The sequence below is a fragment of the Dermacentor variabilis genome, chromosome 9 (assembly GCF_050947875.1).
Source record: "Dermacentor variabilis isolate Ectoservices chromosome 9, ASM5094787v1, whole genome shotgun sequence".
NCBI classification, from domain to species: Eukaryota; Metazoa; Arthropoda; class Arachnida; order Ixodida; family Ixodidae; genus Dermacentor; species Dermacentor variabilis.
In genome coordinates, this window is record NC_134576.1 from 137,237,032 (window position 1) to 137,264,277 (window position 27,246).

Below are 27,246 nucleotides of genomic sequence, written 5' to 3' on the forward strand. Positions count from 1 at the left end.
TGTGTCGCTCTGACCTGTCGCCGCTTATAATGTAAACAGGTCGTCGATCCTTGTTTTCATTCTTTACTTACATTCTCAAAGGTATTGGCTCTCAGGTCGGCGCTGCGAAAACTCGATGGATTCTAAATAGCGTTTTTACTTTTCTCACTAACATTCATTATTTTTCTCTCAATACACTTTCTCATATGTTTTTCCCTTTTTACAGCAAAGCTGTTAGCCTCCAGTCAGTCGGTCGGCATTTTTCGCGTCTATGTCCGTAGGCAAAAATGTGAGCCGATCCCGGAGGTAGTGAAACATCGGGCCGACCCGCGGCGGTGGTGAAGCAGGCCTTGTCAAGCACTCTGCAAAGTGAAGCGATAAGTGCATACGTTCTTTGGAATCACGCATACAACATGCATAACAGCGCTCGTTTCAATAAAGAACAATCACAAAACAAGTATCCGAACCACGTAATTGTTGATAAGGACTTCCTGATAACAATGCTAAGCATGTAGCGCTTCCCTCATACGTTTCCCAGTAAAAATCTTGCGCAGGCTGCCGCGGCAACGGCAGCTTGCGACGTGGGAGTGATGTCACTAGTCGTTCGTATATAAAATCAGCCTAGCAACTGATTTCATTGTTTTGCAGCACCGCTATGGGTAGGCAACGCATAGTTAGGACTCCCAAGGAACAGCGTGAATACGAGAAGCGGCAAAGAGAAAAAGAAATGGAAATACGACTAGCGGCGGCGTGCTGTCAAAATTACCATTGCTACCATTACTCTAAATTACTATTGCTACAATTACTGTAAAGCAATAAAGCATTGCATAACACATTCAGTAGTTGTAGTGATGGTTTTCAACAGCTTCGCTGGACATCCACTTTCGCAGGGCCTGGATGGCGAGTCATAGAGAGAGAGATAGAGAGTAATAAAAGAGGGAGGGCAAGGAGGTTACTCAGGCGCACGTCCGGTTTGCTACGCTGCACCGGGGGAAGGGGAATGGGGACGAAGAGAGAGAGAGAGAGAGGAGATAAAGAGAGCACAGGTTCGCGAACATTTGAAAGTTCGTATCGAGTCTACACACGGTTGTCAAGACCTGTCCACTTGAGTTATTTCAACAATGCTTTCGTGGCTTTCTCTACCATCGACGCGTACAGCCAGGGTCCAAGGATTTTCATATCCGAAAATAGTCCAGAGTCCAGCTGGTTCAATGCCGTTAGGAGAGCTTCACGCTCGACGTCGTACTGGGGACAGATACATAGGATGTGTTCAGTCATTTCTGTGGTTCCACAAGAGTCGCACATGGGCGTATCCCCAATTCCAATGTGTAACGAGCAGGCTTTCGTAAATGCCGCCCGAGCCAGAGACGGCACAATAATGTCGCCTCAGAGCGGAAAACTTTTGATGGCACTTGTAGCTTTAAGCATGGATCCAGCCTATGAAGATGACACTTCGGGAGGTTGGGTGAAGACCAGTATTTGTGTGTCATAGCATTAACAATGATATGAAGCTTTCCTGCAGCGTCGGTTCTGGAAAAGGGGATACCATTGCACCTGCTGGCAGATGTTCAGCTGTCAGCTGTTGGCTGAGCCAGCAGAATTTTTCTTTTTCTTATAACGAACACAAATAAATAAATTTCATGTAGAACCAATATATCAGAGGTATTCAATGTTAGTGTATTGGCTTATCGTCATCATCATGGTCATACTAGCCGAGCTCCGTCATGCGCTGTCGTTACTGTAGCGCACGCAATGCGTGATGAGGTGTGTACATCTACCTTTCGAAACTGGTACAGCTATACAACTATACTGTAGCTTATTGAGGGGATTAATGTGTATACTCCCTCGTAGGAGCATATCATTATTATTATTATTATTATTATTATTATTATTATTATTATTATCATCATCATCATCATCATCATCAGCCTACTTTGATGTGTTCTGCAGGACGAAGGCCCCTCCCTGCGATCTCTTATTATCGTTGTCTTGCGCTAACTGATTCCAACCTGCGCCTGCAAATTTCCACCCGATTTTCTGCCTTTCCCGACTGCGCTTTCATTCTCTTGGCACATTCTTTAAATCTAATGGTCCACCGGTTATATATCCTACGCATTACATGGCCTGCCTAGCTCCATTTTAAAGTGAAGCTTTCTGCGTTCGACTTTTCCACTGCTGCTGCTGCTGTCTTGCACGCGGCGTCGAGGCGTATATCATGGCGTAGCAGAAAAGAAAGGCGACGCGAGAAGCTCGTTTGGACTTTTCCATCGCGTCGCATGTGCACAATGCGCTCTGGAGCTCCCTGGGCGTCGTCACATTAGCCTCTTGACAGCTGTAATTTATACCTGTCCCAGCGCAAAGGTATTGCAGAAACTGCAGCGCTTGCCCTTCGACCATACTTCTACTAACGAGCAAGCCCAGAGTAGATGTAGATTGTTTAGGGAGATCGAAGAGGCAGTGAATGGGTAGAACCAAGGCGTTTATCGAAAAATTGCTGGAGTGGAAGCTCCCGTATGTAGATTGTTAAGGGAGATCGAAGAGGCAGTGAATGGGTAGAACCAAGGCGGTTATCGAAAAATTGCTGGAGTGGAAGCTCCCGTAGCTTACCAGTTAAGGTGAAGCCATTGCTTGCCCCTCCTTCACCTGAAATAGAACCTTGTCGGGTGATCTCCGCTTACATATTAAGTCATTTGGCTCTGCTGTTGTAATACTAGGCTAATTAGAAAATAAGAACTGGTTGTTCCCAACGAAAATACTCATTTCTTCTGAATATTGATGATGTTCTTCCCAATACAATATGCCAGGATATTCAGATTTCACACTAACACCAGTAATACAGAGATAAGTATAAGTCTGGTGAAATAAGCCATGATTAGCCAAGGAGGTTGATTAACTCGTGGGATGTGTGCGAAAAACGTTTCTTCACCATTTTGTTGTCGTTTATTAGCAGTTTTATCGTGCCCCTCCTGTGCGGCTTCACCTTCGGGACATCGTTTCCACTCCAGCAGTTTTTTCTTTAACCTGCTCGGGTACAACTGACGCAGTCGCTAAACGAGTGAATAACAGCCATGCCGCTCTTCGCTCGCAGTTCCCATGCGTAGGGTATGACGGGAGAGAGAAAAGGTAGCGTGAGAAGGCAAGGAAACGCTGCTACTAAAGAGACGACAGCGGTTGCAGGAGAACTGAAGGTACGGTGCGGTGCGCTTCTGCTGTTTCCGAAAAATAAACACCACGCAAATTTGTCAAGCAGGCAAATGACGCAGACCGTGCAGATGCAAAGTCGAATTAAATCACTGCAGTGTCTAGGCAATACTTCGGAAGCGATTGCTCGTCAAACCAACACTTCTGTGCCCTTCGCGGCAACTTAATTTCCGGCTGTGGCATTGCTCGACGTCGCGGATTAGATCGCGACCGGGGCAGCCGCATTTCTATGGGAACGAAGTACAAAAAAAGATCGTGCACTTAAGTGAAGGTACACGGTAAAGAACACCAGGATGTCAACATTAATCCGGAGTCCCGCCACTGCGATGTGCCTCATGATCCCATCGTGGTTTTAGCACGTGAAGGTCCATAATTCAGTTAACGTTTAACACTTCCGGCACGATGCGATGTGCCATGTGAGGGAATGACAATGCCCAACCCTCTTAGAGGTTGTGAAGAATACTGGCGTACAGCAACGCCTCAAGCAAACACGTCTCCCTGTGTGCTCAGTTAAATTATGGGGTTTTTACGTGCCAAAACCACTTTCTGATTATGAGGCACGCCGTAGTGGAGGACTCCGGAAATTTTGGCCACCTGGGGTTCTTTAACGTGCACCTAAATCTAAGTAAACGGGTGTTTTCGCATTTCGCCCCCATCGAAATGCGGCCGCCGTGGCCGGGATTCGATCCCGCGACCTCGTGCTCAGCAGCCTAACACCATAGCCACTGAGCAACCACGGCGGGTGTGTGCTCAGTTCAGTACGCAGACAAACTGCAGTGGTGCGCGCGAGGTAACGTTTTAGCATCAACTCACCACTCTTTTATTGGACTAAAAATTGAATAAATTAAACATTCGCCGTCAACATCGCCGCTAATTATCATCAGTCAAAACAACCAGCACAGAAAGCTTCGCTTACATCGATTTCTCAGTGCGTGGGATCTGCATATCTTTTTTTTTTCTCTTAATGTGAACTAGAATATCGGCTATCCCCGTTTGCTCTCTGGTCCATACCGCTCTCTTCCTGTATCGTAACGTTACGTCTAACATTTTTCGTTCCATCGCTGTTTGCGCAGTCCTTAATTTGTTTTCCAGCTTTTTTGTTAACCTCCAGGTTTCTGCCTCGTATGTTAGCACCGGTAGAATGCAGTGATTGTACATTTTTCTTTTTAACAACAGTGGTAAGCTACCAGTTAGTATTTGACAATGCCTGCCATATGCACTCCAACACATTTTTATTCTGTAAATTTTCTTTTCATGGCCCGGGTCACCTGCGAGTAATTAACCTAGATAACCGTAGACCTGTACATACTCTAGAGACTGACTGGCGATCATGAATTCTTGTTTCCTTACCAGTGCCTTTGTCTTCTGCATATTAATCTTCAATCAAGTCTCCACATGCACTTTACTTCTATTGTCATGTCGTCTCGGCTGTCCTGTGTGGTTGACAGCCAGTCGTTGTAACCGTTGGAGTACGAACTAACCGTCTGAGCAAATCTGGGCCAAGGATGTAGGGGGCGGAGGATGGTGTTTGCAGTACAACCGTAGCATTCCTATATACAGGGACTCCGCGGAACCGCTCACTCTGCAGCGTGGTCCTGAGGAAGGGGTTGAGAAACGGCGGGGCAGAGGGGCTCGCGCCCCTGACACTATCTCACCCGCCCACCCCTTCCCCTGTGGCGCCGGCTTTCCTGGCGGGCTGGAGGCCAGCCGCGGTGCTCGATGCCAAATCGCCGAGAGCTACGTCCCTTGTCGAGGATGCCTTGGCCTGCTTCAGCGAAGCGGTGCCACATCGCCGGCGAGAGGCATTTAAATTTACGCTGTGCGTGTCCTTGGCAGTGACACGCCGAGTACGGCGAGGGAGAGAGGTTCGGTGGTGTGACGGCCGTGCGGCCGCGTGACAGGCGTGTCGTGTACCGGGTTTCTCGCTCTGTAGGCTGCGACCTACCTGACGCACAAAGAAATTCGAAACTCGAACAAGCAGCCTTGCTTCGTGTTTTGGACGCTCGCTCTCTTTGGTTCGCCGCAGTGGCTCAGTGGATGCGGCGTTCTGCTGCGGAACACGATCGAGCTCGCGTGTTCAGTTCTCGCCTACGGTGGCCGCATTCGTGTGAGCTGAATGGAAAGGAAAAAAAAAGCAAGAAAAAAGAAACAACAGTCTTGCGTTGATTTTGTATAGTTGTTTTGGTCGGAGCTTTGGCCACATGTTAGTGCACTTCAGGTGGGTAATATTAGTGTGGATCTGTGTCAGTCAGCAAGAATCCCAATCAATCAATCAATCAATCAATCAATCAATCAATCAATCAATCAATCAATCAATCAATCAATCAATCAATCAATCAATCAATCGTCATCTTTCGGAGCAGAAGATTCTAAGAGCCCGCAATGACGTCGCAACAAGGGCCGCTATTGACATTTCTAATTTCAGAGCTTTAAGTGACGCCGGTGTCGAGCATTACAGTGCCGCTTACCGAGCACCTTTGTGTGCTATCTGCGCTAGACATACATTATTGACAGGCTTAAACGTAGCCCATGTAAATCATCAGCATGAATTGGATATGCGAACAGGAGATGAATGCCAGCTACGCGTGATTACATGGGAGCACGACGTGCAATCGCTGTGAATCCACTTTCTGAGCATGGTGTTGTTTCGAATTCACGTTTTTGATGTTGTATTAAATTAGGTTCAAAGGCGAGGCGCACCTGGAAACGCAACAACGCTTATTTAGCCGTTTTCGACTTGTTAGCGTTTGAATTTATGCTACTCTAACATGGCGCTTGTTCTACTCTGTATAGTCGTCATCTTCTTCACTCTCTCTTCTTTTGAATCCCCGTCTCCACTGCCCATACGCAGAGTAGCAGGCGAAAGACAAACTTTTTCCAATCGATATACCTGAGCTTATCTCTAATCGAAGTTTTTGACTAATATCGACGGTCTGTAGATCGCTTGTAGAATTTTTGTAGACTATACACTTTGCCTTCTCAGGGACCCGTCCTTTTAGCTGTGCATCATTCATGAAGTCGTTGACAAGTCTGTAGCATCAGATTAGCACTCGGATGGCAGACCCGTTCCCTACAAGAAATGCAAAATCGCCCGCTACACTTCCTGGCTATCAGACAGCCGCAATTCAAGTATGTCGCACTCGCTAAGTCTGAAACTAAGTCGTGCGCGGCCAGTGCAAAGTGGATATAGTGTCGCGGTAATTTTCAGCCTCTAAGCCTGTGGACATTTCGTTTCATTTAGCTATTGTAGCCCCTAAGACCCGAAGGCATATTACATAAGGAGGGGGATGCATCTCAGTAGTACAACAGGTATGATAGAAAACGCCTGTAGCACAAAAGCAATACGTTTGGACTACAGGAATATAGCACATAGTTAAGTAAGCATGAACATTAGCAAAAAAGTGCTAACGTCCTTGTCGTATACTTGAACATTAGGACGCCGATATACAATGCACGCATCAGATATTATTGGAAAGTTTCATTTTGTCGGAACGAAATGTGGCGAGCAAATGCTTCCAAAAGAACTTGTCGGGAAGTTGGTGCCAAGGCCTCTCCGAAATAGAATGCATGGAGGAATAGTTTGCGTCTTTAATTTCGATAGTGAAATGTGTCCTGGCATGTTTTTAATGTTTTAGTGCTCACCTAATGCTTGCGTTGCTACTAGACGTGTTTCTGGTTCCTCCTACTGTATGCCTTGTGAAAAGGGCCCGAACCTCTGTCAAGTAAATTAATTTCCACTTTTAGTCCGGGCTTGCCTTCATTCGACATGGAAATAAATTCATTGCAATTTGTGTGAGTACTGAAACAAAATATCCAGTAAAACAATAAAAAAATACTCTTGCGAAAAGGAAAAATCGAAGGCAAAGAGATTTAATTACGTACACTAACAAGGCATTGTTGGCGATGACCTGCCGAGTGTTACAGCAAATGAGTTGCCTTAAGTTATGATGCTGGTCATTTGTTACCGGAAATAAGCACGATCTGTCTGCTGTACTGTCGGGAAGAACGTTCCACAGGCCTGTCGCATCTGAAAAAAGAAGAAAGAAAGAAAGAAAGAAAGAAAGAAAGAAAGAAGAGAAGAAGATATTTTGTCTGCTGTAAGTTGTAGACAGGAAGATACGGTACTAATACGAAGGAAGCTAGAAAGAGCCAGTTCGTGCCTCGCGTCGCCTCATCTTTCTGTAGAGGGGGGATCGGGGGGGGGGGGGAGGGCGCTCGACTTGCCGGGTTTCTCGTCCCTCTAATTTGTGGCCGATGAGCCGACGCTGCGCTCAGCTCAGAGGCTGACGCGGAACAATGCATGGCGCGTACGCGTGTCGGTGCGAGGGTCGCTGTCTGCGCTGTCGAGTGCCCGCGGTGCCGTACGACCAATGTAGGAGTTTTAGATTTTGCGTACGCAAAGCGCCACGCTCGGCTTCCGTTTTTTTCTTTTTTTTTTCGTACAGCTTCGTGGTTCTTTTGCGTACAAACCATCGGACGCAAGCACGGTGGTTTGTGTCGCCTAACATTTAGTACGGAAAATCTAAGGCTCCCTAATCTGTTGCGCATTTTCTGCTGTATAAGGTGTGAGCGTAGTGTAGTTGATTGAGTCAATTGTATAGTGTGTGTGCTGTGAACTGTATTGTCTATATTCCAAGAAGTTGCATTAGTAAAACATACTTGCAAGATTGACTTTTTTTTTTTTTTAATAGGCTATATGGCCTTTAGCGCTAGGTTCTCCTCCTCTAGAAAAGGAAACGCCACTAAATTCAAGCTGATAAGATGATGACTGCGAGTACTAGACAAAACCAGATAATGACCGAGAATGCAATCGGACGTTGTACAATAGGTGAACTAAGCAACGAGCTTAAATAAAAGAACGAATTAAGCGAATAAAATAACGCAGAAAAGCGGAGCCAGAAGGCGCTTTTATCGTTCGTATTAGTGTCCTTGTCTTTTTCGTGATCTTCGTGATCAACCCTTCCTGATATTATTTAACAGGTAATTCTGCGCTATTCAATGCTATTTCAATAACCATTAGGAAATTTATGCTCCGTATTAATTTCGAATAATCCACCCATTTCTTGGCCAATCCCCTATCGTGGGTAGGAGCCACACGCATCACAGGCTACTACTACAACAACAACAACCTGTCTAGCCTGCTCCCAAGCTTGTGTGTGATCGGGACTTTACCTGCTCTAATGTAACCCGCAGCATGCAACACTTGATGTGTGTATTGCATCCGTGTTTTCCTTCCGCATTAACATTGTTTTACTTTTGGTTTATGAAGAACTGTAAGGATCTGCCATAGAAAACTGCTGCGATCTCTTTTGCGCTCTGTGCCGCCACTAAGCGTATGTTCTCTGTAGCTCATCGAGAATGGAGTGCTATGGGCGAGTTGTAATACTTTCTTGATAGCGCAGGAGAGGCGCAAACAAATCGGCCCTTCTCTCCCTTCTGTTCCGCACTGTGCACCGGGAATTCTCACTCCTGAATCGCTGTTTCAAGGCGCACTTTGGCGAATTTGCGCTATCAAGGCTCAGTTGCTATGCACGCGTCTTGGCACCCTCCGCGGTAGATCAGTGCCTATGGCGTCACGCTGCTCAGCTCGAGGTCGCGGGTTCGATACCTGCAGCGGCGGCCGCATTCCGGTGGGTTGGGATGTAAAAAAACGTTCCTGAAACATAGGCGGTCAAAATAAATCCGGAATTCCCTCACTCCGGCTTGCCTCATAATTAGGGTTTTGGAGCGTAAAACACCAGAATTTCACTATACACGCGTTGGTTGAAGCCTCCGAGCTTGTTGTGCAGTGTCTGGCGCCATCTACTAGCACGCGCTCGGCCAATGTCACTTGTCGACACCGCGATGTTTTGGTGCGCGCACCCTTGCGTATTTTCTCGCTATTTTTGTTTCTTGCATGATTGAGCATGTGACACGCGGGAGCCTTCAATCTATGTATGACACGAATCGGTGCAGACGCATGTTTAATATTTTCTATTGAAATTAAAATTTTGCGAGACAATACCTCTAGGAGGCACATATGATCATCGAAAAGGCTTCAAGCAAGATACTCCACGAGCCAATGGAGACGCTAAGTGTAACTTGTTCTCACAAGTAAAACAGCTAGATATTGCCCTCTATGAGGAAACTGACTTACGTGTTGCTCAAGGTGTAGCGATGATATAGCGCATTGTGCTGTGTTGAAAGTGTTCCCACTTTCCTTGCACTGACAACCATCTTCTAACTACCCATTCCTCGCGTGTTTTGCCTGTATCTGTGCAGACTAACCGCCTGTGTTGTGGGGAAACGAGAGCGAGAGGGGGACCGCATGACAACCACGGCACCTCGCTGAGAATTGCCTTATCCCGCTGCTGAGACCACACCCGCCCACTACCCTTGTCTTTCCTGCACGCCACCGCTGCTATGCTGAAACCACGGAACAACAGCATCTCGGCGGCCCGCAAGTACAGCAACGGCACCAAGCCATTCCCCATCAGAGGTAAACGGGACGATGACTCCCACATTTTCTTTTTTTTTTTTTCAGCCTAGTCGTCCTCGCCTTACCTTGCACGTGACCGTATATATATTGTGTGGCTCAGATGAGAATTCCGCGGTAAGGAATTAAGTGTCCAGGCAGTCCGCACTGATCCCCGAAAATTATAATGGCCACTATATGCCGACGTTAGTGTGACATTGTCATTATTGAAGATACACTATAAGGAGGGAGACTTAATCGTTTGAGGCTTGGGGAGTGTTTTTTTGGAAATTATATTTATATTTCATTAATACAATACAAGTAAGAAAGTAAGAAAGAAAAGATCGATTATCGCTGCAAACGAAGGCCATAACGAAGGCGTTATGGATTATATAGCCTTTGGTGGCTGTAAGACCGGCCTACTTTGGCGAATATATATATATATATATATATATATATATATATATATATATATATATATATATATATATATATATATATATATATATACACACACACACACACACACACACATTACGTGATGGATATCTCTAAACTGTGGAGCCTAGGCCCTTTATTTCTGTTGCATGGGCCTGTCTCCGACTGACTAAAGTAGTTGCTGCATGCATAGCACCTTGTTTTAGGTGATCATCCTATTCTTGATTACCAAAAATACCAAAAGTTGCCGAGAAGAGCACATTGTAAAATAAAATTGGGTCTTCGTTGATCTGTCCCAACCACATCTTTGAAACGCGCTGTGTAAGCATGTGTACTCGTATATTATTGAAGATTTATGTACTACGTGCGAGAATATAGCTTTCTTCCAGATGTAACTTATTGTTTTTCTTTCTGGGTGCGACTCCTTGGCTGACGCATAACCTTTCTATGTGTGCATATCTTCGTGCGTCATGACATTTATTGTTTACATCTCGGCGCTGAGTTGGTCGATTCGTCGCCTTGGATTGAAATCGTGATGCCAAGTTCTTACTGCTTCGGGGCCTTGATTTCTCGCCTTGACATTAAGTTTTTGCCTTCGCAAGCGCCAAGTATACTGATGCACGAGATGTATGGGTACGTTTTCTAGAAAGCCTCGAAGATGCCTTTTCTTTGAAAACGAGAAAACAAAATAAAGAAAAAGGAAATCAGGGATGTTTAAGTCTTTTTTGATTCAAGGAAGCTGTACGGTAAAGTGGCAAAATGACACATCGCTTAGTGTTATCTGATGCTGAGTACAGTGTACAATTGAGATCAGCAGTCTTTTTTTTTTGTGCTGTTAGGCCTAAGAAAAATGACACCAAGCTGCAGAAGTGTTCCGAGCTCTATCCGCCTGGTGGCGCCAAATTATGTAGCGTTGATTCGGCTATGATTTGTCTCGTCTTGGCTAAAGGGTACGCCGGACTTTCTCTCTGTGTTGCCCAGTTTTGTACACGCCGTCCCGGTAAACCTCGCGGACGGTAGCGGCAAACACGCACAGACCTGCAATCTCGGTAGTAGAGGGTTCGATTGCCGGAACCCTCCACTGGCGCGCCCCTCGATCATGCAGCCACTGCGTTGCTATGCGACGTTGAGACGCATCAATCCGATAATTAAGTTGAAGCCGACGCGACTGCCTCGACGAAGCTTCCGACGGATTGCCCAAGACAAGTGGCAGAGATGGTAGCTGTGATAAGAGAATATGAGCCGAAAAAGTAACAGGTAACTTATAGGCTGTTCGTTACTGCCAGGTGTGCATAAATAAAATGCAGTTTCACCTCACAAACTTTCCCTCAGCTACTTATATTGTAATCGCTGAATTATAAATGCTTTAATTTTTTTTATCCAAATATATTCTCCACGAACTGTGTGGACGCGAGTAGCACAAGCCTCGCGCATAGCGCATTATATACGCCCTTGACATTCACGCGCGTGTTAACCGCCACCGACAGAGCCGCAGCGGTGCATGTGCTGAGCGCAGCCTTGCCGCATGGAGATCAGCATGCGTATTCATTGCTCGTGCTTCGCCAGTGCGTCGCAGCAGCTCTTTTGCATCGCGGCTTCTGGCATTTCGACACGTCTGGCTTCCACTTGTTTGCTCGCGCACCGCATAGACGCGCACGCAATCCTCAAATTTACGTAGCATCAATTCGGATATGAATAATTCCAGTGCGCCAGCTGAACGCGTTCTGACTTCCTTTTTATAGACTACCTGTTTTTCTTTGTCTATTCTTTCTTTTTCACGGGCAATTTTTACAAGAAATTACTTTCGCGATATAAAAACCGTCGCGTTTGTTTTAAGAACAGCGGCGTAAGATGCCGTTGCTGAGCGGTTTCCAGTTCGGTTTCGTGAAGGGGCAAGAATTACGCGTGTGAATTTTCGGAATATATAGGTGGCTAGTTACAAATATTTACAAAATTTTGGTACACATTATGTTGAAATTGCGAAATCGGTGCCATGCAGTAGTGAAGTCATGTCCGCTAGCAGGAATCGTCAGGCTATAGCACCACTTTCGAGATATTCGTCCTCAAAATGTGTGGCGGAATACATTGGCGTTCCGGTTAAGAGTGTCAAAAGCGTTCCTTATAGCATAGTTTGGAGTTTGGATGTGTTTTATCAGATTTTGAGGACGGATGTTTCGAACGCATTGCCTGCTTAATAAGGATTTCCTCACTGCTGCTCGGAGTTGTAATTGTTCGTGAGGTGTCAATTGTGAGCTAGGGATAAAGGGTATGGTATTTGACGCGTAGTCGTGGATGGCAAAAAATTAGGTGGGGTGATGAAACTAGAACATTTGCAGGCACAAATTGGAATCAGCTAACGCAAGACGGGTAATTGGGTATCGCTGAGAGAGACCTTCGTCCTGCAGCGGACATAAAAAAATAGGCTGCTGCTGCTGATGTTAACGATTTAATCGAGCAAGTAAGCTAAACCCGGCGGTCTATAAACGAGCGCATACAGCACACGCATTGCCTTTCGCGGGTTGTGTTTGCCTCTTTGCTTGTGCGTCGCATGTATTTATATCTGCAACGATGCGACGGCGCTGTTTCGAAGCTTGCGCAAGGAAAGCAGTCATCGCTCTTCACCACTTCCGACAAGCCCCTTTCGCCCGCGCGCAAGCGGGTTTCTTTCGTGCAGCCGTCAATATACGAGATGCTTCCGCGATATCAAACCAAAAACGAAGTATACAGTTCCCGGAAAAGAATATCCGAGGCTGCGTGTCGCGGCGACTTCTGCGCGAATGTGCTCTTGTCGTAGCGTCTTCTCTTGCCGGGGTCCTGCTTTTAAGGCACACTTTAAACAGCAAGTTTAATCTGGAAACGCGTCCTTGCAAATCCGTCGAAGCTAGGTTCAAAGTTTCTTTCACGACGTTGCGCTTTTTAGGAAGCCTAAAAAGCAACTTATGACATTTTAGGCTGTTAAAGTATTCTTTGACAACAGCATTCTCATTTTTTCGGTAGAACCAGGTCGATTAATACAGAGAGAGAGAGAGAGAGAGAGAGAGAGAGAGAGAGAGAGAGAGAGAGAGAGAGAGAGAAATTATAAGTGTTTTTGAAGTTTGCGTTAGGTGGTCACCTTCAATTATTCGTGGGGACATCCAGATACATTTTCACGTATTTCAGACCTTTTGGTGCAGGAAATGTTATCGGCCGTTTATGGATTGAGTATTTAGTTCCTTTGGAATGCGGTGTATATTCATTCTTTGCCATTAAACATTGAACCATAGACTCGTGTAGACGCTGCTGAAATCCATGATGCCAGCGACGAACTGGTGCGGGAAATTCAAGGTGGTGCCGCCACCGGCGTTCTTTGTTTCCTCTTTTTTTTTTCGCATTCTTGTTGGCTTACCGAAATTCCTCTCACGTTAGAAGTCACCGCTTATCTATTGACGAAGCGTTATATTTTATAGTAGACCCTAAATTTATATTGATGTTTAGTGTCGCTTTAAGTTAGGCGTTGTGGGGAAATGATGTATGGAAAGTCAATGCATTTCGCCGCTCGGGACGGATAACTCGAAGCTGGTGCTATTTCCTGGGTTGGTGTTTCTCGATCGTAATAACTGAGGCCGCGAGTGTCTTGTATTTTGCTCTGATCTTCTGCCTGCGTCTTCTTCGTGCTGCTTTTACCATTGCAGCCGTGTATACGTACCAACTTGCCCAAATTTCACTGCCTTTGAGCCCATTTACTGGCTTAGATACTACAATTTCGATATGAGTGCTACTATATCACGCAATACATAAGCCATTTCTGATCTCCGCTACCGCTATTTCGAACCCTGGCCAACTAGACTTGTAAGTTTGCGTCGAATCCTGTGTATTGAATTTTCGCAGACAGTCGTCGGTGAAACATCCCGTATAATCTCGGAGTCTTGTAGTGTTACGTGGACTGATATAGACTCGCACTGAGCCCCCTTCCCTTTCTCTCTCTCTCTCTCTCTCTCTCTCTCTCTCTCTCTCTCTCTCTCTCTCTCTCTCTCTCTCTCTTTACTCTTAGTTTCCTCTCAGGCCCCTGTTACGTATATCGACGTGCCGGTAGGGGAGCGTCGCGATTGGCTCGTGGTTGCTATGGTGATGTCTGGGCACACTCGTGCAAACAGCACAGTGCATGTCCCCCGAGAAGTCATCCCTCTGGCGACCCCGGTGTCCTGTGCAAGCATCCGTGTGATTATCTTTCGCGCCATGGGACGTGCAGGAGCAAATTAAGGAAAAGAGAAAACGATCACTGGAGTTCTCGTGGCCATACCGCAGAATAGCTATAAATGAGTTTATGCTGGTGTTTCTCTCCGTCGCCCTCTCCCCTTTTTGCAGCGAAGCTGTATATGGCTAGGGTTCCGTGCATTTTTGTTCTCAGTGAACAAAAACTATCGTCACCAATGGCTCATACCCCCTTAAGCATTAATGCTGCCGTAAACAGCCGAAAAATGCAATGGCTCATGGCCCATAAGGCAGAGGCTACAAGCACTCGGCAAAGTGAAGCCAACAGTGCTTAAATTCTTTCTAATCACGCATACAATTTGCAGAACAGCATGCCGAAAGCTGTCGTCATCAGTGACTCATACCCCCGTGAGCAATGGCTCATGCCCCCGTAAGCAAGCGAAAAATACAATGACTCAAAGTCTCGTAAGGTTCATGGCTACGCACTTTGCGTGAATTAGCCGCGATGACACTACCCCTGTTGTCATTGTCAGTGATTTCAATGTGGATGTGTCGGTACCGAAAAGGGAGCGGTTTACGCATTCCGTATTGCTGACATATCCCTTGCGATACCACGGCCCAACCGACCACCCGGCGGCGTACGGACATCGATTTGACATTATCAAAGAATGTGATTGCAGTTGCGAGTGAAATAATGGCCAGCGATCAAGGCAATAAATGAGTGTGCGTACCTTTCTTCACGACGACCACCCATGAAGACAATAAATGCGTTTGTCCCTTTGTTCAAAGTTATGTGTCACCTCCGCGTCATGTGCTAAACAGCTTCGCTAATCAACCACCTTCACAGAGTGGAATGACTCATAATTTTTTTTCGTGTTTCTTTTTGTTTTCTTTTTGGTAATGCTTAGCCACTAACCTGCTGGACCAGGCGCCGGCAAAGCGATGATTTTACATGTACGACTGTTGAATGTACTTTCTTCAGCTTTCGGATCATCTATCCTCGAAAGTTGCACGAGCTATCATCATGTTTCATCGGCATTCGTCAAATTCTTATGGACTCGAAACTGTGACGTGTGATCTGTGACACCGTCATCGTATCTGCCGTTGTCGTGAACGGGAATACCGCCGCCTTCAAGCGTTCGACAAAAGTTCGTCTTGTCAGGTATCATGATGAAAAAGTTCTTGCCGTCATTGCTGACCAAGCCAAGGCGAAAAAAAAAAAAGAAAAAGAAGAAAATGCACCAGATACAAGGAGTTAGAATATCTGTACAGCGAAGCTTTGTGGGAGTGCATAAAAAGTCGAAACATGAGTTTGTGTTTATTGATTGTCCGCACCAAGTGAGACACATGATGATGGTGATAATGTTTTAATCACATACCCTTTGAAACGGGGCGGAGACAAATAGTCACCTAGCGTGCTTGATTTAATCAGGTATGCTATACATGTTCCTTTTATCAAGCATCTCTGTATACATCTCCTTAATCCTTTTTTCCCTTCAAAATCCACTTTGTACCGCTAGCTATGACTGTATGAGATCCGGTCTCATCAATCTCTTCCCTGCGTTTTTTCCCACCAGCACTCTAAACGTCTCGCTTATCTCGACTGCTGACCGGTTGAAGCTTCCGTCCACTTTAAGCCCAAGCACTTCTCGAAGTTGCACGTTACCTACGGTTCTCACTGGGTGAATCCCTTCGCATTCCATTAGGATGTGCTGAGTGGTGTCCGGATTTTTGCAACACCATACGCATGCCTAATCTTGTTGCGAATATTTTTTTCAGGTGTGTTTTTCTCCTTAGGCGACCGGCTCGAGCCTCAAATAGCAAGGCACTGCCTTCTGTGTTGTCGTACAAATGTTCCCTTCTAATTTCTTTCTTCTCATTCTTGTAAATCTCCATGATCCTTCTTGTTTCTATTCTTTGCATCCAATGAACTGTCTCTGTTTTTCTCACTTTCTTTCTGATGACTCCTGGTAGCCTCTTTATAGTTTCAGTTACCCTGTGCTTGGTTGCAAACTTTCTTGACCTTTTCCTTCATTTTGTGTCCACGCTTTTCAAGTACGAGTACTTGTGCACTTTAGCTGTCCATTTGTTTTCATCCATGCTCCTGAGCCTTTCTTCAAAAGTAATTTTGCTATGTACTTCTCTGACTTCAAAAGAGGCCCAACCTATGTCACCTTGCACTGCTTCATTTGTGCTTTTACCGTGGGCTCCCGAAGCCAACCGGCCTACCGATCTTTGGTTAACTTCCAACTCCAGCAAGATATCCGATTTTAAGAATAAAATGGCATTTGCGAACGTTAGCACTGGCACCATTACTCCTTTCAGATTCCACGCACCACTTCGTACTTACTGTGGCCCCACAGTGCTGTGTCTTACATTATTGCAGCATTACGCTTCCCCTTTATTTTGAGATCGTCTTGGTGGGTGCTTGAGCAAGTCTTTCCTTAGTTTATGTATACGCCGAGGTATTTATATTGCTTGATAGGTATATAACTTGCTGTTAAATTGACACCACGCAATTACTCGTCTCTTCATTAAAGATCATAATTCCCGATTCATCTGTGCTAAACTTAAGGCCTAGATTTGTCCCTGCGTTGTCACAGATATTCGCAAGTGTCTGTAAATCTCATTTATTGTCCGCTAGTAGCACTATATGTCGTCCGCATACATCAGTCCAGGGAGCTTCTGTTGCGCCATTTGTCCATTACGCATGTTCGGATAAATCAAACCCTGATTCGCTGTATTCCACTCCTCTTTCTATGCCCTTAACATAAGCGTGAACAACAATGGATACAGAGGACATCCTTGCTTCGCAATGCGTGGAGGCGAGCGCCATCTGGTGGTGGTGCAATGAACCCAGAGGCCCGTGCGGCGCGCGTACTCAGCTGTGATTGGTTGGCATATTCGACAAGAGAACAGCAAGGCCACAGCTCCCACGGTCACAAAACCCGGGGAGGTTCGGAAAGCTTCGTTTTAACGCGATAGCGTTAAGGAGCTCGTGTCGCAGAAAAGCCGGTGTCGTCGGCGTCGGTGTCGGCGTCGGCGTCCGCGGCGTTGGCCGTGAGCGATAAATCACGGCAGGCACTTCATAAATAAAAAGCAACTTCCAAGATGGGTTGGGTGGGAATCGAACCAGGGTCTCCGGAGTGTGAGACGGAGACGTTACCACTGAGCCACGAGTTTTTTTTTTTTTTTCTTTATAACTGAGCCACGAGTTCGATGCTTCAAAGCGGTATAAAAGCGCCTCTAGTGAACGCGGTGTTGCCTTAGAAACTAGCTGTTTCTAAGGCTCAATCGTGCTTCGCTTGCTCAGGCGCACATGGCGTTGTCGCGCCGAACGCTGCGTTGCTCGACGCTCACCGCGTCCGATGCGGGGCGCGTAGTCGCTGCGCCGTAGCCCATTGTCTTAGACCCCTTGGCGGGTCGACGGGAACGCTGTCGCGTTCCACTCTTGAAGGCGAAGCTTAAGCGTCCTCCAATTTTTAAAATCATTTTTGAGCCTTAGCGTGTTCGCTCATCACGACGGCGTACAAGCGTCTCATGAGGGCGCTTGGTACGTGGTAGCGTCCAGCAGGCCGTGCGAGACGTCGGCAGTCTCGGCCGTCACAGCGTGTTCGAAACGTGCACTCTATACATCTGCCGCAAATGCAGTTAATGCTGCGAATTCATTCCACGTCGAATCGTGCACAGGGCGCAAAGAATTGCCGACGTGCAGAAGAGGACATGTTGAGTTGGCGAAGCAAACAGTCAGGTGTACTGCCTCCTGAAGTAATGCCTGAAACTTCGTTAAAATGAAAGTCTTTAAAGTTGAAGGCTATCATTTAAGTGACCTCTCTAGATCTCTCTTTGGCAGCTCTGTAATTTGGAACCACACTTGCACTCCCAGCAATGGAGGGCGTTGAGTTGAAGTTTGCAGAAGTACTGATTTCGTGGCGGGTTTGTACATCGGAGAAATGATCGTCTGTTCTTCTGTGCGGACTGCAGGGACGCGGTCGTGTCGCAACTTCAGATTTGCGGTGTTCGCCGAAGACGAGGTCGTTGCATTGTTCACGTAGACGGCGCGGCGTTGCACCGATCGAGCCTGTCATTTGCGATCGCGCTCAGTGAATTTGACGGACGCAGCGTCGTGAAGGCGAACGTGCCGCGTCTCACGTAGGCCTTTTTTTTTTTTATTCTTTCTTCAAGACCGAACAACTTTCCGAGGCTCACTCGTGCACTCCTCCGCGTCACGTAGCCGCGGTCACCCACGCTTCGATTCAGCCACACCTTCCCCTTCGTGGAGATGACGTGCGCAATTTGTTTCTTGCTCCTTTCCAGCGAAAGCTTGTTCAAGAACGCGACGCGAACTGCTACGTATATTCAGGAACGTAGTATCTATAGACGACCGATCAACTAGTTTGTTATGAGATGCAAATTTCGAATTAGTCTGTTAAAGAGCACGTACCAGGATCAGTCGGAAATTTGCTTGTGCAGAAAATGTTGTAAAGCGCCGTACAAGGAGCGTTTTGCCCTGTCAAATTTTAAAGAGGGTTTAGTGGGTGGCGGACATCGAAAGAAATTAAACATAATCGACACGTCGACAGTGTGAGCATAGACGGGTTACTCTTTCTATATACAAGAATCTCTCGCACTGCCTCGACTAGCGCGCGCGCGACTGGATAATGTTCCCGTGTGTCATGGGTATATGGTAATGCTGGCTACCTGTATACCGAGGTGACTGTCCGAAGAGGTGGAAAGATAGGAGAAAGAGAAACTGGTTAGAAAAAGAAAATAAAAGGAAAGGAAGTGCGCGCATAGATGCGATGAAAAGCAGAGCTATTTATGCCTGCAGGATGCAGTTCGCATATCCTTAAAAAGCGTGTTAATTCGTTTAATGCCATCCTCGCTGACAGCGGTCTAGACTATAATTAATGTACTAGTGTTTTTTCATTCGATAAAGGTCTATTGTTCTTTATGTCTAACGCGTTTAAAGACTGTTTTCCTTGCACACCATTTCGAGAGCAGTCGCAGATGAGTTGACCGATTGTGTCCTCGCGGCCACAGTTTTCGCAAGGCACGGGCCATTGGCCATTACAACGCGAGTGAACTGCCACATCGAGCCACAGGCGGCACAGAAGTGTTGCTTCAGTAGCAGTTCTGCGTTCCCACGCGGAAGACTGAGCTGAAGACGAGAATGGCAAGCTCGGTAGCCGTGTACGCGGTACCAGTGCAAGTATGTCTGTGCTGCATGCAGCCTCTGTGTAGCTCCCAGCATCAGTTTTACGCCGGCGGCTGCTCGTATTTCCGAGCGTGCCCAAGCGTATTGTTGTCACCAGAGCTCGGCCGTTGCGACACCGATATATGAGCTCTTCGGTGGCGCTTTCGCTGCGCTATTTTTCGCCGGCCTGGTTCTCGCAGCGAATGCTGCACGAAAGTCTTCTTGTACGAAGCGTTTACTCTACGCAAACCGAGGCGCAGTTTGAAAAAGCACATGTTTAGCGCAAATTACTTAAGGGATGGACTTAATTAATGGACCTGATGGATGGCGCATTGTTTTGAAATGATTTAATCTCTATGAGTGCTTGTAAGGGTCTCGCAGGTAATTTGAACGTGTTATGTTGAAACATTGAAACATTTAAATTTGTTTGGATGTCTTGTTAATACTGCCGGTTTTTACGACTGGTCTATAGCAGTTTCTACGGACATTATTTCTGCACTTAATTCGTTGTCTGCTGGTCATACTCGTGTACATCTCCAGACCGCGTGGCGGACGCGTGTATAGTAGTACACGTATATCGTAATCGTGATCATTTCTTGAAGTAGTTACCAGCAATGGAATCTCTGCTATACCGGCTTGTTATTGCCGTCTGCTTGTGGCCTCAAAACATGATTCATACCCGTAGGGGGTAAGGAGATGACAACTGCACACTACTACGATGAATGGACGAAAAAAAAAAGTCATTAAGGAAAGTTTGGGCGGCATAATGAGAGCAGAGTGCCGAGCACGAGGTCGCGGGCTGTACTCCCGGTCCCCGCGGCCGCATTCCAACGCAAGGCGGAATGTAAAGACGTTCGTCTACGTAGATTTTGGTGCACGTTAAAGAAGCGCCGTATATGGCCGGAAAATAACTGCGCAGTGATATAGCGCGTTGACTCGTTTTTTTTCCCCACTCGTTATCACGTATCGTGTAGGTGTATCGAACGCATGCGCTTGGTGTTATCAAACGTTATTACTTATGCATCGCGCCCATGTGGGGAAAAAACGGGGTCATTTCGAGTGTGAGCGATAAACGCGCAAAGACAAGCGACTCGCACGCGCCCTGAAGCTTTTACTCGCAGCTGCAGTTTATCCGAACATACTCTAAGATAAGGCATATCTTGAGAGCTCTTCGCGCTTCTCCGTGTATTCCAGGCTGCCGATTGCGAGTTGAAGAAATAGATTTCGTTTCTCCGCCTGCGGAAACGGAGGCTGCGCTGACGCAGCGTTGACTTTCTATTTTAACCTAACTCGAACAGCCTCTTCCTGGATAACCCTCCGCGCGAGTCTGCCCTTACGAGAATAGATGTTGATCGCATTTTGCGAAGATAGGCTGGCGCCCTCGAGGCAATATGAAAGTTTACTGCAATGCCACTTTTCAGATGCGGGCGGATTGCCAAAACGCTCGTGCGCCGTGCGCTGTGTACGCGATCAACAACCCCTCAGGTAGTCAGAGTTTATCCGGAGCACTCCGCGTCCCTCATAACCGTGTTGCAGTATGTGACCGTTGTGTTATGAAAGAAAGGCGCTGCGAGAGTTCAAATGAGCGCAAGCGCGCTGCCTCTCGCTGGCATGCGCAGTCTCGATTTCGTCCTTTATTTTTATCTATGTGGCGCGTGACGGGCTGACCGCCCGCACGCTTGCTCACGGCCACGCGCAACGCGCGCCCTCCCTCTCTCTTTCTCTCTCTCTCTCTCTCTCTCTCTCAGCCTTGGCCTCCGCTTGCGCGCGCGCGGTCTGCACGGGAAAAAAAGAATGGGCTGAGGGGTTGGATGGAAGGCCAGGAGATGCGCAGCTCACGTGCAGATATGCCGCTCAGAACCAGCCCTCTCTCTAACAAAGAAAAAGTGGGAGAGAAGGTGGCACCGCGGTCGGCGGCAGCGTGCAACGGCTGCATCATCATCGTCGCGGACTTCGGTCCGATTTGGTTCCTCTTTCCATTCGCTGACTCTCGGAAGCAGCGGCTGCTTCTTCATCTCTCCGATACGTACGCGCTCACACTCTCCGGTGCGGACAGTCGCATGCGCGATAGGGGCCAGCGAAGCGGTGTTGCGTGCTCTGCTCACCCGCACGTGCCGAGAGCCCTGGACGTGCAGTATCGGCTGGTTTCAGCAAGGCCAGTAGCGTCGTCGACGTCTTCGTCGTGGATCACATCCCTCGGGAGAACGTGCCGGTCTGCTCTTTCGAGCGGAACGTGATGCGCTCCCTCGATACGTAACGAACTAGAGCGCTGTTTGTGTCGCTCACGAGGAGGCATTTGCGTCGTGCGGGTGGTGCTGGTGACCAATCACTTCGACAAGGTTCTTCTCCCCCAACTCGACGAGAGATAGCCTGACTGCGAGTCGTCGTTGGTGATTCACCCTCCAACTCCGGGCTGGTGCGGGTCTTTTTGGCGCTCGAGATAACCGGCGTTGGTGTAGTTGTGGTCGTCGGTGACTTAGTTTCCTCGACCCCGGCGTTGTGTACGCGAGCGGCCTGCTTAAAGTCTTCCTCTTCGACTTGCCGGTGGATTTGTGGGTGAGCCTGCCCGCGTGGTGTGTCTCTGGGCAGCCGCGTTTTCTCCAGCGGCGTTTTTCTTTAAGTCGAACTCGACACGAGTGAGTGCCGTCGTTCGGGACATCTCTCGGGCCTCGGGATATGGGACGCACGTCGCCCACTCCACGGATCGCCGTTCGGGACGTCCGGCGCAAGATCAGCGACAGCCTTAAACCCTTTCCCATACGAGGTGGGTCCGTGTCCTATACTTCGAGCGCGTCACGTAGACCGGAATCTCGCAGTACATTCTCTTTCTCTCTTTTTTTTTTTGTTAGAATTGCAACAATTGTTGTTTTCATTGAAGGTAACGACAGAAGCAGCGCGAAACTCTATACGAGCGCTTGAGGCAGAGAAGGTATCGCTTTTTCTCGGTGCAATTAGATGTCGGAGTGGAGCAGCACATCACACAGCGGACAAAAAGAAAATAATAATGAAGCATTGCATGCTTGTGTTTTGTATTGCTTTGTCTTCGTTCTGTATATTTTTGTTTTTGTTTTTTAATCGTGAAGCGCTATAATACCCTCGACGTCAAACTGCATGTACCTCCTTGTTCGATCGACTTGTTCAGTTTCGCACGTGTTTCTTTCCTTTGTGTGTGTGTGTGTGTGTGTGTTCTAGTTAAAACGACCTCCCCAAACCGTGGAAGGTTTTTTGTCTGTTCGTCAGTTTTACGACTTCGTCAGCGCCTACAGTTCGCGTGTACAGCATTTTATATACGAGGAAGCGAAACACGTTGTGCTGCGCGCGTGTGATATCTGTGGCCGTGAGTCATGTACGGGCACGTTACAAAGGGAATGTGATTCATGCGTGGGATGTGTGAGCCTTGACGTTTCATCATTCAGTGAATGAATGAGTCGCAGTCACTAGCCGCGTGAACTGTAAATTCGGGAACTGTGTAGCTGCGTCACGAATTATCAGCAAAGTTGACTGAACTCCTCACTTGTGCGAATGTCTGCGCGCATGTGGGCAAGGATTCTTTCTCTCTGTTTTTTTTTTAAATCTTTGTTTTGTTTACCCACCGCGGCATGGCTCACTGGCTGTGAGGTTCTGTTTCTGTTCACGAAGTCGCGGGTTCGCCTCCCTGTCGCTGAGACCACGTGTTCAAAGGGACTGGGCGCAGAAACGCTCAAGACGGTTGCAGCGTAGATGCACGTTGCTTAAGAGGAAGCTTTAGCTCGGGTGCTCCTATCTAAATACATGTAAAAAGAGAATTCGTTTTTCTCGGCAACCACTGCACCAATTTTGACGAGATTTGTTGCATTTAAAAGAAAAACTTAGTCTAGTGACTGTTGGTTTCGAATTTTTGAGTTAGGTCGTCAATCTTTTATTAAAAACTAGCGAAAATCCGAAATTTTCAAAAAACCAAACTGTCAAGTTTACAACTCCGTAACTCCTAAAAGAAAAACGATAATACAATTCTGTGAAATGCATCTAATAGTACATCCAAAGCGGACAAAATTGATATATTACACATGAACCTCAAAAAATTTAGTAACATGGAAATACAGCTTTTGCAGAACCCTTGTAAACAACGTAACAAATTCACGTAAGATGTAAAATGACATATCGAATTTGTCCGCTTTCAATGATCTAACGGATGCCGTTCACAGAATTGCGATATATATTTTTGATACAGAGCTATCAATATTTAAAAATTGTTCTTCTATTTCTTTCAAACGCTCAAATATTTGAAAATCGTTTTAAGAAAATTCGCGCCCTAAATAGAAATTCCGCTTCCAACAGTCACTAGAATTCAACTTTCTCTTTCAAATGCAACAAATTTCATTAAAATCGGTCCAGGGGTTACCTCATAAAAACGTTTTTGCGTTTTACATGTATTTGAATAGGCCGCGTCGGAGTTGGGCCCGAGCTAGAGCTTCCTCTTAACTCCGGGTGGGGAAAATTAATTCCTTCACTAGTCTCATGTATCCACTGTGTTCCTGTGTGGTTTTGGGTGGTTAAGCTCAGTTAATTACGCAAGCATGCAGTTCTTTCTTCTTTTTTTCAATATGCCGTCTTGTCCAGGCGTGTCATCGTAGAACCTTTGATTATGTCATCTTTTGTGGTGGATTTCGAGGCAAGTCGTGTGAAAAGTGACAGTGTTTGAATACGGTAAATATTTTCTACAGCGCCTGCTGTATACAGGGCATACAGGACATACAAATTTACCGCTAAAGAAAGACAAAACACAGAGAGAAAGAAAGCTGACAACACATCTGTGTTTCTCCCTTTTTGCCGTAAATAGCAAGCAGGCCAATAACAAGTTTTGCTGAACGTGTGGTGGTAGCGTTGTAGTTTGAAGACCGTGGCTTAGTCAATCCGCGATCATCATGCTTCTGTCTGCGCTTTCTTTTTTCTGAGAAGCCAGAGACAATTCCTGTTGCTTCTTCTTATAGCCGCGATACCGTTGCGCTCGAGTGTGCGTACGAACCCAGGGGCGTAAAAAAAAAAAGACGTCCTTTGAGATTTCCGTGATAACGTTGCATTCGGAAAAAAAGGAGCAAGCAAGAGAGAGAGAGAGAGATATCAGTATTCCGGATTCATATCAGTGCTCTTGGCAAGTGCGCTGCATTTTTATTTCGCCAGAGCTGCTTAGTGTAATTGCATCACTTACTGACGCAATTTTCAGCCTGTCTTGGCTCGGTCGGTCTTTGTGATAACTCTGTCAGTCATGCAGACTCTGCATGAGGGGAAATCCGACGAAATGAATTTGTGTCCTCACTTCCTTTCTGTCTTTAATTATTTGTCTTCCTTATTTATCTTTTTTTGACTGCCTTATCTCCGCTGAAGCGCTTTTTGCCCGATAATGCAGAAGTGCCTTCTTTGTGGATACACTACTGACTCCCACACTCGTGCGCTTAACTCCGCTGATAGTATGCCAACCTTTAGGCGAGGTTACCGTAGAATTCCGCGTAATACGACAGCGAATGTAATGTAACCGAATGTAACGGGAGTTGCTAAATAAGTGCAACGAAATAAATTTACACGCACGTAAAGCGACAAAATTATTTGCTTTAGCTCATGTGAGAGGACAGAGGAAATTAATCTAGAGTCATTGGTATACGAATGTAACAGGTGGAGCAAATCTGGCCTGCCCAAGTGTGGAACAAAGCCGCGCATTGTATTTTTGGCATTACGGCGTTCCCTTTGCGTCATAACGCCTCGTTTGGCTGTGCTGCAATTAAATATAGCGCTCTCGGCCATCACGACGTCGATGTAGATTTACTGACTCGATTCCAAGCTAAAAGCAAAGAAAGAAAGGAGAGAGAGAACCAGTCAGGCAATGTCTTAACTCGACCGCGCGGAGACATTGAACGAAGCCGGTTAGTTTCCGACACCACCCCGTATATACGCTGCATTGTGCAAGTATTCCGTATGATTGCGTGTGGATAAGTTAGCTCCCTTCTCGTCTGGCCATCGATGCCGTAACATATTCCGTGCAAAAAGTGCCGCATTATGAAGGAACTTTTCGGCGAAAGTTTTTAGTGAAAAGGGAATTTTCGCTTGCTAGCCTGAAAAAAAAAAAAAAGAAAGAAAACGTGGAGAGATGGAGGTAAAGTGCTTCTAGCGAAGCTAGAAAATCGTGATCCGTTTTCTGGGCCTTGTGGCTAATAATGAAATGAGGTGGGTGAAGGGATTACGTCGCTTTGGCTTCATTTAGAAAAACCTCCACTTAGGGCATACATTATGCAAATAAGTTAAGAGAGTTTTAGGCGTTGCCTATTACTGTTTGGAAAGCAAATATTTATCGTTGAGCAAAGGTTTCTAACTTTTTTAGAGAACTTTCTTAATAGAATGTACGAAGAGAGAAAAGAAAAGGAGAAGGCAGTGATGTTAACCAGAATAGCGTCTGCTTATAGCTTCTCTGTGCTGCGGTAAGGAAAAGGAAGGGGAACGTTGACGCAGGTCTGTCGCGCTCAAGAAGCACAAAAGTGCCGTCGCTGCCTTGCGGGCCGGCGAGCGATGGGGCGGTGTTCTCCGAGTAGCGCCTGCATGGACGGCGGCCGATCGTCACGGAAGTGGAAAGATCATCGGATACTTTTCCGAGCGGTAACGCCGCGTAATTAGCTCGCTTTGTTCAACAGTGTTCACGCTGCCTCTATTAGCATACGGTAAAATTTTCCGGCCGGCAATAGAGAGAGAGAAAGGTTTAAGGAAAGACAGGGAGGTTAACCAGAGATTATCTCCGGTTGGTTACTCTGTACTGGGAGGAGCAAGGGTATGCGATAGGTGAGAGAGAAAAGGATAAGAAAGATTAAAAAAAAAAGGAAACGACCTACACACGTACACACGAACTGTTTGTGTGGGCACTGCCACGCAGTCCGCAAAGGCGTTCCTAGTGTTATGCACTGTAACCGTACAAAATGCAGGATGTGCAAGCTGATTAACGTACATGCTACTGAATAAGGACACACGCGCTTGCGTGGGGGCTTGGCCAAAACTTAGCATGTATACGGACACATCGATCCAACAGTAGACGCTGACCCGTGTAAACGCTGCCAGAATTCATGGCGTCACGGTGAGAGAGAGAGAGAGAGCTCAAAGAGAGGAAAGGCAGGGAGGCGAGCGTCCGGTATGCTATACCTACACTGGGGAAGGGGAAGGGGGAAACGGAAAGAGAAAAGCGGGATAGAGGGAGCACGGTTAGTTGCCGCGTGAACTTAAGGGTCTACACTTGTATTTCGCTTTTGCGTCTTTTCCGATTTACCAAACCTCGATCCTCACACCGTACGAGTCCTATAGTTTTACTGCATGCAGAAAAGCAATTTCGTTGTATACAGCTTAAATCAGCATTCATATTTAGTGTCCATTCAAGTGATGTTTAACGAAAACTCGATTTCCGGTGTAATTTGCCCGTACTTCAACCAACCTTTCTTTCCATGTTCTTGAAGGCAGGTGAACTGCAAACGCAGAGAAACCGCTGTGGCCTAGGGCTGCTTTCTGGAGGTCGCGTTCTCTTATTTCCCGGCCTCGACAACCGTCGTTCACCGGGTGCTGCAAACGGAAAACAACGCGAGAGGGAGAGAGAGACAACTAGGACTGCTGTGGCTGAGTTTTCAGTCCACACTACGTAGCGCCGCAGGTGGTCTCAGTAGCGATTTCGATGCAGGTGGCTGGCATGCCTCTCCGCAGGGCGGCATTTTTGTCGTCCAACAGCAGACATATATAGACTGCATACGTCGCGGTGGCCTAGCGGCTATGGGGTTGCGCT

At 46.8% G+C, this 27,246-nt stretch overlaps 1 protein-coding gene and 1 long non-coding RNA gene across 5 annotated transcripts in view; one reads left to right on the top strand and one right to left on the bottom strand.

Moving 5' to 3' along the window:
* Pfrx (6-phosphofructo-2-kinase/fructose-2,6-biphosphatase) overlaps nt 1–27,246 on the top strand; it is a 149,839-nt gene that overhangs the window by 7,826 nt on the left and 114,767 nt on the right. For 2 of the 4 annotated variants that reach the window (XM_075669640.1, XM_075669641.1), the window contains one exon: nt 9,442–9,658. The exons of 1 other annotated variant lie outside the window; for it this stretch is intronic. In XM_075669640.1, the coding sequence (XP_075525755.1) occupies nt 9,583–9,658 (76 nt within the window). In that variant the 5' untranslated portion in view covers nt 9,442–9,582. Of the gene's footprint in view, nt 1–9,441; nt 9,659–21,406; nt 22,225–27,246 lie in introns of those variants that run through there. One more of the 4 variants, XM_075669638.1, reaches the window with a different exon arrangement.
* LOC142557650 (uncharacterized) lies at nt 135–27,063 on the bottom strand. Its single transcript, XR_012822804.1, has 3 exons — nt 26,905–27,063; nt 7,063–7,207; nt 135–341 (listed from the first exon to the last, which is right to left on the bottom strand). It is a non-coding gene; the product is annotated as an uncharacterized LOC142557650 (long non-coding RNA).